The 12,355-nt window shown below is 36.6% G+C and overlaps 1 protein-coding gene across 4 annotated transcripts in view; it reads right to left on the bottom strand.

The window, feature by feature from the left end:
* Positions 1-1,210: 1,210 nt before the first annotated feature.
* smchd1 (structural maintenance of chromosomes flexible hinge domain containing 1) overlaps positions 1,211-12,355 on the bottom strand; it is an 81,311-nt gene continuing 70,166 nt past the window's right edge. For 3 of the 4 annotated variants that reach the window (XM_048185305.1, XM_048185304.1, XM_048185302.1), the window contains 3 exons: positions 10,072-10,230; positions 8,576-8,689; positions 5,316-5,650 (listed from right to left, as the gene is read on the bottom strand). In XM_048185305.1, the coding sequence (XP_048041262.1) occupies positions 5,331-5,650; positions 8,576-8,689; positions 10,072-10,230 (593 nt within the window). In that variant the 3' untranslated portion in view covers positions 5,316-5,330. Of the gene's footprint in view, positions 2,298-5,315; positions 5,651-8,575; positions 8,690-10,071; positions 10,231-12,355 lie in introns of those variants that run through there. The other variant, XM_048185306.1, reaches the window with a different exon arrangement.

The following is a 12,355-nucleotide window of genomic DNA, read 5'->3' on the forward strand; positions in this document are numbered from 1 at the left end:
GCTGACTTGACAGTTGTCCAGAAGACGATCATCAAGACCCTCTACATTGAGGGTAAGCCACAGAGGGTCATTGCTGAAAGAGCTGGCTGTTCGCAGAATGCTGTTCATGGAAAGTTGACTGGAAGGAAAAAGTGTGGTAGGAAAAGGTGTACAAGTGAAAGGAATGACCGCAGGCTTGAGAAGATTGTCAGGCGAAGCCGATTTAAGAACTTAGGAGAGCTTCAGGAGGAGTGGACTGAAGCTGGAGTCAGTGCATCAAGAGCCACCACACACAGACGTCTTCAGGGCTACAACTGTCACATTCCACGTAACAAGCCACTTCTGAACCAAAGACAACGTCAGAAGCGTCTTACCTGGGCTAAGAAGAAAAAGAACTGTACTGTTGCTCAGCGGTCCAAAGTCCTCTTTTCAGAAGAAAGTAAATTTTGCATTTCATTTGGAAATCAAGGTCCCAGAGTCTGGAGGATGAGTGGAGAGGCACAGAAACCATGTTGCTTGAAGTCCAGTGTGAAGTTTCCACAGTCAGTGATGATTTGGGCTGCCATGTCATCTGCTGGTGTTGGTCCACTGTGTTTTCTGAAGTCCACAGTCAACGCAGATATCTACCAGAAACTTTTAGAGCACTTCATGCTTCCTTCTGCTGACAAGCTTTAGGGAGATGCTGATTTTATTTTTCAGCAGGATTTGGCACCTGCCCACACTGCCAAAGGTACCAAAAGCTGGTTCAGTGACCATGGTGTTACTGTGCTTGATTGGCCAGCAAACTCGCATGACCTGAACAACATAGAGAATCTATGGGGTATTGTCAAGAGGAAGATTAGAGACACCAGACCCAACAATGCAGATGACCTGAAGGCCGCTATCAAAGCAACCTGGGCTTCCATTATACCTGAGCAGTGCCACAGGCTGATCGCCTTCATGCCATGCCGCATTGATGCAGTAATTCATGCAAAAGGAGCACCAACCAAGTATTGAGTGCATAGAAATGAACATACTTTTCAGAAGCCTGACATTTCTGTTTAAAATATCCTTTTTTTTTAATTGATGTTATGAAGTATTCAAATTTTTTGAGAGAGTGAATTGGTGGGTTTTTGTTAAATGTGAGCCAAAATCATCACAATTAAAAGAACCAAAGGCTTAAAGTACTTCAGTCCGTGTGCATTGAATTTATTTAATACACAAGTTCCACAATTTGAGTTGAATTACTGTAATAAACTTTTCCACGACATTCTAATTTATTGAGATGCACCTGTATATATAAATTACATTAATTGAAATACTGTAATAAGTAACTTTATAAGTTAATTTGACACCACATGACCATTTCATATTTAAGTGGCAATAAGTTACCCCACATTTTGGTGTGAATCAAGTGTATTTATGTAGGCTCTAACACTCTTTAAAAAGGTACAACATATAGACAACTATTATAATACATTATAATATGCATTACAAAAAGAATACATACAGACTCACATACTGCTCTTCGCATAATATATAGTACGGAAGTAAGGCATGTTCAGATGCAGCATCAATCCACTTTTACTTGCTCTGAATAAGGCGGTTGCTAACAAGTGCCTAAATGGGACTAAAGAGATTGTCGTGACATTAAACATCATCATGCTGAACAAGTAAACTCATCTAGTTCACTTTCACAGCCTCATTGTGTTTATGATATAATTTAACTCAAACTTCCAGGGAAAATGTTTTTTAAAGACAGAACAAGTTGTCGGAAGCGTAATGGTGGTGATGTTGAAGTCATGCGACCGCTGTGTAGTTTGAGAATCATAAACTTTAGTTGATCAAAAAGCCAATAGAAGGGTTTTTGTCAAGGGAACATGGGTGATGCTAACTTCCGGGTTGGCCTACAAAAATGTCATCAGTGCAGAACTCTATAGGCATTAAATGGAGTATGTGTTGAAATGCTAGAGTGTATGCTGTGTGTGCGTGCGTGTGTGTGCAAAAACCAAACTACAGACATGAGATAAGATCAGGAAAACAAATCCCATCTGAATGGCTTTAGTGAAAATGCGATTTCTGGAAGGTTTGTTGAATAAAACAAACAAAAAAGGATGACAGGACATGATGTTACTGTAAAAAAACTTTTTTTTCTCAAAGAAAGATACAAAATATATTAACCTTTTTTGCTTTCTGCTTAGATCAAAAAATTTAAAACAATGTGTAAACAGTGAAAAGTAAAAAAAAAAAAAACTTTTGCAAAGATCAAAACTTGAAACAATCTTTGAATAATCTCAAAAAGCATTGCCTCAGCTGTCAGTTCACATTGCATCACGAATCTGCAAAACAACAACAACAACAAACTATTAACTTCAGTGAAAAAGCAACAGGCAAGACAGAAAAAAACTATTACACCTATTTCACATACACGGTGCAGAAGCAGCAAGTAGCCATTGTGCTTTCACACAAGATGCGTTTGCAGTGTGTAATTGATCTGTAGCTTTTAATCAACAAAAAATTTAAACATTTATTAAGAACAATAAACATTCCAACTGAGTCATACATAGATGGTTGAACTATGTAACACAACAGTATAAGAACTCACTTTATATTAAGTGTCTTTACTATGTACTGACATTTAAATTAGTAATTTCATGTACAAATGTTTTTTTTTGCATTGGACTTATCTTTAAATAATACCTGCATGTAATTACATCTGTAATTTCAAGATTCCTCTCATCAATCTTGTTCTGATTTCTGTAGTTACATCTATAATTACACTGTTGACCCCTAAATTCTAACCTAACTTTGAACCTAACCATCCTTTGAACCAAACCAAACCAGTCCCTAACTTTAAAGGCTGTGATATACTTACAAGCGAAATTGAATGAACAATCTATTGTGACAATTTCTAACAAAATCAGGCCAAACTGAATTTGACTTGGACTTAGAAATAGCTTGACAAAGCAAAACTTTGTGGAAAAGTTCACTCCGGCTAGTAAAAACCTTCAAAGTTCCATTGTGTTGATCTTTGTTCATCTTCGGAACACAAATTAAGATATTTTTTGATGAAATCCAAAAGGTTTTTTTTTTTAATCCTCAATAGAAAGCAATGAAATTACCACAGTCAAGGTCCAGAGAAGTAGTAAAAACATTGTGTGTGTGTGTATATATATATATATTTTTTTTAACATAATAGTACTTAAAGACAACTAATAATAAAAGGTGGGACTAAGTATAAGATGTAGCTGACATTATGGCTTTTCACACTTGAAATAGTTAACCCTGGGTCATTCTAAACCGCGGGTAAACAGAATCCTGGGTTATCTTGCTTCACGTTTCACACTGCTCATAATTTACCCGAGGTTAACAATTAATCCTGGGTATTCATAAGCAGACGTTTCACATTGTACATTCCTAAACCCTGAGTTAACATTCTTATTTGTATATTTGCGGTATCATTGATTGGATAAACGCAACACGTGACCTGTTTACATAGCTCTAGCATTGTGCAACCTCGTATTGCAGACTGTACTATCGCAAAAGCAGTTCTAACTCCAGAGCAGGGTTTCATAACCCTGGGTAAAAAGCAGTGCTAACCCCACTTCTAAATTACAAGTGTGAAACGTTCCTTAACCCTGGGTTAAAAGCGGTGTTTAGAACGATTGATAATCCGGAGTTAAGCGCAATGTAAAAAGCCATATTAACCCCTTAAGCCCAGAAGGCATTTTCAGAGTTGTTTTTTCTGAGTGACATACAAAAAAGTAAAGACTTGTAACTCCAGAACTCTAGCAAGGAGAGCCAAAAGGCTGGTATCATTTGAAAGAAAACTTTTTAATTAAATATTAATAATAATACTAATAATAATAAATTTGGACATTCTCATGCTGAGAAACTTCTAATAAAAGGCAAAAAAGTCTGCTCAAGGGAAATTTTTACATATCTTTCTAATTTGACATGCAATATCACATTAAGGAAATAAGGTAGGGGGTGAGCTGCATCTGATTAAAATTGTGTGGTGATAGCATAAAGCAATCAAAAATTACAGCATTTGGAACCAAGGTAGCCTTTTTGTTTAGCCCTTGGCGCCCCCTAATGGGCCTTTTTAAAAATCATTCCTTTACAAGGAATATCTCGTAATCGACGCAAGGGATTATGTTGATTTTGGACTCATTTCAATCGGGAGAATAAAATGATACATATTTTATGTTATTCCTATCAGTGGTTGCTTAGTAATTTGATTATGATTTTTTTCGGGAGTGGGAGGGAGGGTTCCACCGATGGTACACTTCGGGCTTAAGGGGTTAAAGGTGCCCTAGATTATGTTTTTAAAAGATGTAGTATAAGTCTAAGGTGTCCCCTTTTCTTAGAAAGACAGTTTACAAATATTACTAAAAATATCATGTTATGTTCGTCAATGGATCATGTCAGTTATTATTGCTCCATCTGTCATTTTTCGCTCTCTTGTCTCCGTGAATACAGTGTTCTTTAACCACATTTAACAGCTTGCTTACCTAGTCTGATGATTTGGTTGTGCACATCTGATGATTTGGTTGTGCAGACGTTAATACTGGCTGCCCTTGTCTAATGCCTTTTATAATGTTGGAAACGTGGGCTGGCATATGCAAATATTGGGGGCGTACACCCCGACTGTTACGTAACAGTCGGTGTTATGTTGAGATTCGCCTGTTCTTCGGAGGTCTTTTAAACAAATGAGATTTATATAAGAAGGAGGAAACAATGGAGTTTGAGACTCACTGTATGTCATTTCCATGTACTGAACTCTTGTTATTTAACTATGCCAAGATAAATTCAATTTTTCATTCGAGGGCACCTTTAAGATAAAAGAATAACTTTAGCCCTACAGAATAACTTTAAACTACTAACCTATTTACAACAAAGGAAAAAAAAAACTATTAAAAAATTACTTGACAAATAAATTAACATTTATTGTTCTAGAACCATGTAAAACTATGGTAACTGGTGGTACACAGGAGAGGAATCTTGTTCTGATCCATGCTGATGGTAGGATATAGTTATGAAGAGGTGTTATTTATGGTGAAGTTGATGGGTCTGGACTTCAAGGCAGGAGGTGATGGGGTGGAATGCCTAAAATCCTGTTGTTTACGGGGGCTGGGTACGTGTGGCTTGATGTGGTTGATTTTTAACCTTCTAACTCCAGATATGAAAAGGTAGCAGAGGATATAAAGTTGTGCCCAGTTCTGGTTCCTAGGATTAAGCCTGTTAACTTTAGGCACTAAAATGAGGGCAAAATAGTATGTTGTCATTGTCCTGTAATGGTACATGTGATGAATCTGTGGTTGTGTGTTGGGTTATAATAGATGTTGTTCTGCTAGACTTTGTTATATGACTCACCTCCTTTTCTGTCTCTGTAAACCTTCAGTCATTAGTGCCTGCACTCTGGGATGTTTGACAGGGGTATCTGCTATTTGTGCTGATAATGGAGGTGCCCAGAAGTGGTGTGGGGGAAGAAGAGAAGATATTTGACCTTCTGGTGTTGGTGTTGCAGGCCTCTGTATAGCAGTAAGGGGACTGTATGGTCTACATAGTTGGCATGATTCTGGTTCCACATCCTCCCGAGTCATACTCATGTTCAGTGGTTTATCAGTATATATAGGTGATCCACATTCCAATCCAGAAGTGGGCGTGTGTGGTAATACAACAATGTTTGCTAACCGCCACAAAAGGGAAAAAGAGCAGAAGAACAGCGCATACGCGAATGACTTGAGCACTTGAAAACAAAGTCAACTAGGCAGTGTGCATGCGTCGGATGAGTCTTTCTGCACTCACGGACAAAGGAGAATACTTTGAAAGGCTCGCACACTCAACTGTGCAAGAAACGTAGCGAAACACGAATGAATGTTTGAATGTTGAATGTTTAAATATATTTTAAATGGAGCAAATTGTGACACTCCTAATTTTATTCTATTTATTTTGTACTTTTATAACACAAGATGCTTTTCAGTTTTGTAGCTGATTGTGACCAAATACCTTTTGTTTTTTTATCAGCCCTGCAAAAAAAAAGAAAAAAAAAAAAAAAAAGCTGTACCGTACCAACTAGGGGACTGAATGCCGCTAGGTGGAACAAACTGTGATTTGCACTACTGTCTGTTCAAAATAAATGCAAAGAAACCTAGCATTGTGAATTTGTTCCTTTGTCCAGTAACACTTTAGTTTAGGATCCAATTCTCATTATCATCTAGTTACTTATTAGCATGCATATGACTAGGATATTGGCTGTTTATTAGTACTTTAGCAGATATTATTCTTATTATTTACTACTATTTATTAGCAGATATTAATGCCTTCTTCTGCATGACCATATTCTATATTTCACGAATCCTACCCATACCTAAACTTAACTACCTTACTAACTATTAATAAGCAGTAATTAGGGGTTTATTGAGGCAAAAGTCATAGTTAATAGTTAGTTAATAGTGAGAATTGGACCGTAAACTAAAGTGACCCACAAAGGAGATGAAATTTTTGATCAAGATGGTTGTCGAGTGTACCTTTGGCATTTTACCATCCAGATGGAGAGTACTGTTGAGCACTGAATGCTGTGTCTGTGGTCACTGCAGTATGCATCCTATAATCACAATTACCTCCTAAATCCTTCTGAGGCTGGATGAGATGGAAGAGAGAGAGAAAGTGCTACCACATGTGTGTTTTAAATACAAAATGTTCAATAGAGAAATATGCAATGATGGTAAAACGAAGTGATACTTTTAAATATTAAACTAAAATCACCAGTAGGTGGCAGCAAGTCACTGTTTTTATGAGTGAGTTAAGTCAAGTCATTCAGTAATGAAGCAAGTGGCTGTGAATGAATCACTGAATCATTGACTCTCGCGATTCGTTCAAAGCCGAATTTGTGTGTTGTAGTTCTGCTCTGGTTTTCGTTAGAAATATTATTTCATTGCAAAATAGAGTAAATACTGACAGTACTGTGTTTAAAATGTATGTTCTGTTTTTTGACTTCTTGTATAATAATGCACGTTTGCAGTCATGTGGATATTTGGGTACAATTGCATTCTTGCTCGTTATCAATATTAAATACAAGAACAAGGTATGTTTTTGTATTGATGAAAGTTTGAGTCTTAAATCGATATCAATCCACTATCTGTGTCTATATTTGTTCTTCATGCGAGTAAGTGCTAAACCCCCACTTTTACAAAGGTGCACTGTCGAGAACGGCAGTAATTTAGCGCGATTTAAAGGAACACTCCACTTTTTTTGAAAATAGGCTCATTTTCCAACTCCCCTAGAGTTAAACAGTTGAGTTTTACCATTTTCGAATCCATTCAGCCGATCTCCGGGTCTGGCGGTACCACTTTTAGCATAGCTTAGCATAGTTCATTGAATCTGATTAGACCGTTAACATCTCGCTCAAAAATTACTAAAGAGTTTTGATATTTTTCCTATTTAAAACTTGACTCTTCTGTAGTTACATTGTGTACTAAGACCGACGGAAAATGAAAAGTTTCATTTTCTAGGCCGATATGGCTAGGAACTATACTCTCATTCCAGCGTTCCGGGGTCACAGCCGCTGTGTAACATCGTTGCGCCTGCTGCACCCATGGTACGGCAGCAAAGTTCCTTGATTATTACGCCGGAATGAGAGTATAGTTCCTAGCCATATCGGCCTAGAAAATAGGAAATATAAATATAAATAGGAAATATAAATAGGAAAAATATCAAAACTCTTTAGTAATTTTTGAGCGAGATGCTAACGGTCTAATCAGATTCAATGAACTATGCTAAGCTATGCTAAAAGTGGTACCGCCAGACCCGAAGATCGGCTGAATGGCTTTGAAAATGGTAAAACTCAACTGTTTAACTCTAGGGGAGTTGGAAAATGAGCCTATTTTCAAAAAAAGTGGAGTGTTCCTTTAAGACAGCAGACTGCACGCAATTTATCTTATGCATGCTGCTTCTGTGGATGCAGTCATTTTAGACTGCAAAACATGAGGTAATTTGATTAAATGCTAGATTTGATTGCTAGTTAGAAATACATGCTCGGTTTTAATATTATTTTAAGGTATGGTAGAGTTAAATTAATTACACTGCATTTTGTTCACGTACCCCCTTTTGTCACCTCACGTACCCCCAGGGGTATGCGTACTCCAGTTTGAGAACCACTGGTCTAAAAGGCCCAGGTATACTTCATTTTCAATTCAATTAAATTCAATTTATTGTCATTGAGCCAAAGTACGAAGACAAAGCCAATGAATTTTCTACGCCTTTCAAAGTATACTTCTTAGGCAGTGAGCGCGGAAATATGCGTTTGTCACTAGTGGACTTTGTTTTCATGCACTTAAGTCATAATGTAGTTCTCTAACCACCAGCCAGTCATGTGAATGCCGGAGATGCTTCCCCGCATGTATTGTAGTTCACTTTTTTTTTTTCAAGAGGAAAAAAAGAGGAAAAAAAACAATTTTATACAGATGCCACAGATCAACTGCTGCACACTGAAAACGCATCTTATGTGAAAGCACAATGAGCATGCTTCTTCTGCACCACATAGTGCTGCAAAAACACATCATGTGTGAAACAGGAGTTACAGAGCAAACACTTCAGATGACTATTGATTTACCGAGTTTGCAACTTTTGCGACGGATCCGTTTAGGAGGGACTGAGGGCTCAGGCGTTTCAGGCTCAAGGCTCCGCTTCACTCTTGCAGCATACAACATTTTTTCAGGAGTTCTGGCTGCAAACACATATACACATTTCAGTCTACATTTGTCAGCATTCACCAAATATAGCAATGATTGAGTGTGTAGAAGGTTAGGGAATTTACTATCATTCCTATACCCATTTGAAGGAATATGTATTGCCATTGAGAAGGCACAAAACCTTTTTTTTTCCCCAAAAATGCAAATGGAAATACACTGTAGCTTAAGAACAGTTTAACTAACTTTAACTTGCCTAGAAAAATTGTATTCAAACTGCATGACAGTTGACCTACATTAGAAACTGACAGGATTCACAAAAATCTTCTTAAGAAGCTAAGATATTTCTAAAGACAAAATTCTAAATTGTTTGTAAGAATTATGTTAAGAAGTTATTCTCAGTTTTTAATCTACTCTATAGCCCATAATGACAAAACAAAAAGCAGATTTATGATAACTTTATGCCAATCATCAAAAGTCTGGTTTCACGTTCAGAAAAGTATTCAGATCCCTTCGTTTGTTACACATTTTGATATGTTGCAGCCTTATGCTAAAAATACAACATAGTAAAATGCAAAAAAGGAAGGCATCTGAATACTTTCTGAATGCACTGTATTTTGATTCAAAGTCTGAATGCATTTTCTAAACAACAAAAGGAGAAATGTCAAGTTAATCACTGTGACCTTGGGCAATAAACAGACTTTTCCTTAAATCTGAGGCTACATCCACACGAAAGCCAGAGCTTTCCCTATCCGATCTTTTTTTTTTTCCTCATCTCAAGAAATATCTGCGTATACACGAAACCACTGAAATGACTCAAAACGAATGTAGTATACATGCCAGATCAGTATGTGGCGCTGTAATTCTGCAATAGAGATACGCTAAAAAAAGAATAAGACTAGGAGCATTCGCATAAACCTTGCACGCTGTATACAAACTTTAGTAAAGCTTTAGAAATAAGCTTTATTTTAATAAAGCTTTAGCCTCGGTAGCTTCTGCAGCATGAACACAAGCTTGTAGCAAGTAGTTGTTGTTGCTGTTTTGTGCTGTTAGCGGTGTCTGACTAGGGTCGACATGTACGGATATATACGGATATATACGGATTGGCTGTACACACGAAAATGCAAGGGCGTCGTTTTCAGATTTATCCACTCTGGGACCCGGTTTCAAAAAAAAAAATAGTGGTTTCACCTTCTGAAAACGCTGGATCCTTCTGGACGAAACGCCTATACAATACAAAATTTTTGCATATACAGCTAAACTCGTCTCCGTGTGGACAGGGCCTGAATTAAATGATATCATATAATAATAGATTGTTGTAATACGGCTCTAGTTGCTTCTCAATACTGAAGTATACACTACTGCATAACAAGCATGCTGTGCATGACAAATAAAAATCTACAATAACAAAAACACATACCGAGGGTTTTCTCAAGTTCTTTTAACTCTTCTCTTTGCTGGTTGAGCTCATGTCGTTTCTGTTTCATCTGAGGACTCTGCAGGTTCTCCACATGACTATTATACTCAGACCGGACATCTGAGGCCTTCTTCATTGCAACACAGTACTGCTGCAGTAAACCTGTACATGAAGATTCAAATATATGAGACAGATTACAGACGGTTTCCATCTATTAATATGAGGAGACACATCATCTCTCACATAAGCATTTATTTCAAGACACCACAGGTAAATAAGGCATTATAATTTGCTGAAATGTTATATTTAAATATGTAAATGGTGCATTATCTAATTAAATATGCAGTAATTTGTATACATTTCCAGAACAGAAATCTGAACATTGAATAAAGCCAGCTTCAACATTCTTTTCATTTTGTTTACATAACATTAAAGGTTTTCACAGAGGGGATTTTGGATATCTCTTTTTATCAAACCATATATCAGAAAATACAGCCAGAAAAATAAAATTACAGATAGAAAAAATAAATAAATAAATAACGTTTAGCTAGTTTCAGTCTCAGTCGAATATTATTTGGCAGAATTATTGGTCCCACTTTATATTAAGTGGCCTTAACTACTATGTACTAACATCAAAAAATAAGTACAATGTACAGTAAGGTTCATATTGAATTGCAAAACACTTTTGCAGCTTTTGGGGTGGGATATGGGTAAGGTTAGGAAAAGCTTTGCTGGTATGGGTAGGCTTAAGGGTAGGGTTAAGGTGTAAGGGATGGGTCAACAGTGTAATTATAAATGTAATTACAGAAATTAATTACAGATGTAATTACATGCAGGTGTTTTTAAAATATAAGTACAATGTAATAACATGTATGTACACAATAAGTACATTGTATTAAATGATTAATTTAAATGTAAATACATAGTAGTTAAGGCCACTTAATATAAAGTGGGTCCGAATTATTCGTTATTCGTTGTGAAGCCATTATCAGTGCCTTTCCAAATAAGGTATTCGGCTTCGGGCACACCCCTAATTGTTATGATTATTATTGCTACTCTAGTCCCTTTATATATTTATTATTTATTTTGAATACATTTACGCATGTATGTTATCATTTATACGCTACTCTTTTTGCTTTGGAGTTGTTTCTGTAGTTTATTTGAAGCAAAACTCATGTCACAATATATTGAAGATGTTCTGTTAAATTACTGCATTTCTATTTTTCCTCGGGAAGGCACATTGTACATTGATCATGTAAACACTGATAAACGTCAAAATAAATAAATAAATGCATGTAAGTGCTACTGAAGTGAATATTTCTGGTTCAGTGCAGCAGGAAAAAAAATCTCACTGACTTTGAAAATAGCCTTTAAAGATATGTATTGTAATGTATTTTGAATGTTTTCTTCCCACAAGTCTGAAATAAGATGTTATGGAAGCAAAAAAGCCCAAAATCTCAGAACTGACCAGTTTGCCTGTAGTGTCCAGCCTGAAGTACCATAAGAGTAATCTATGCATTCTAACATTATTCTGAAGCCATTCAATAGCTATTAACTTTTTTAGCACAACTTCTTTTAATGCTTTATTTTACAGAGTCCTTGTTACACATGCTACATGTAGTTACTGTAGTAATAACTATAAATTATACATAATTATATGCAATTAGCCCTAAACCAAACCCTAATCCTAATCCTACAGTAACTACATGTAGTTAATTATTATTACTCAGTACTTAAATGTATAATTACACTAACATGGACACCTTGAAGGGTTAGCTCACCCAAAAAATTAATTTCTGTCATTAATTACTCACCCGCATGTCGTTCCAAACCCTCAAGACCTTCGTTCATCTTTGGAACACAAATTAATTCGGAATACAAAGTGAATGCAGTGCAGAGCTTACGTGTTCTACGTCAGAACACAGACTCAGTATTGGCAGACGCCGTTCACGTGAGCATCGTATGTGCGTGATGATGCAAGAGCCTGTCAATAATAGGGCTGTGACAGTGGCAAATTTTTACTACCGCGGTGGTAAATCACCAAGCTGGTGTTGTGGTGGTGGGGTCCAAAGGGGGGGCGGGGTTTGGTTGTATTTTATATATCAGAGGTTGCGTTAGACTTGCGTTTCGCCGTCATTTTGATGGACAGGATCGTAAAAAAAAAATCCATCAAAATAAATTACCCGTCATTTGAATTTTTATATTTTGATAAGTCATTTAATAGCTTCTGATTTCGTCCACATTTTCATTTTTATTCACGAACTTACATGATGAGCAAATGGGCCTA

This window comes from Megalobrama amblycephala, linkage group LG3 (assembly GCF_018812025.1).
Source record: "Megalobrama amblycephala isolate DHTTF-2021 linkage group LG3, ASM1881202v1, whole genome shotgun sequence".
NCBI classification, from domain to species: domain Eukaryota; kingdom Metazoa; phylum Chordata; class Actinopteri; order Cypriniformes; family Xenocyprididae; genus Megalobrama; species Megalobrama amblycephala.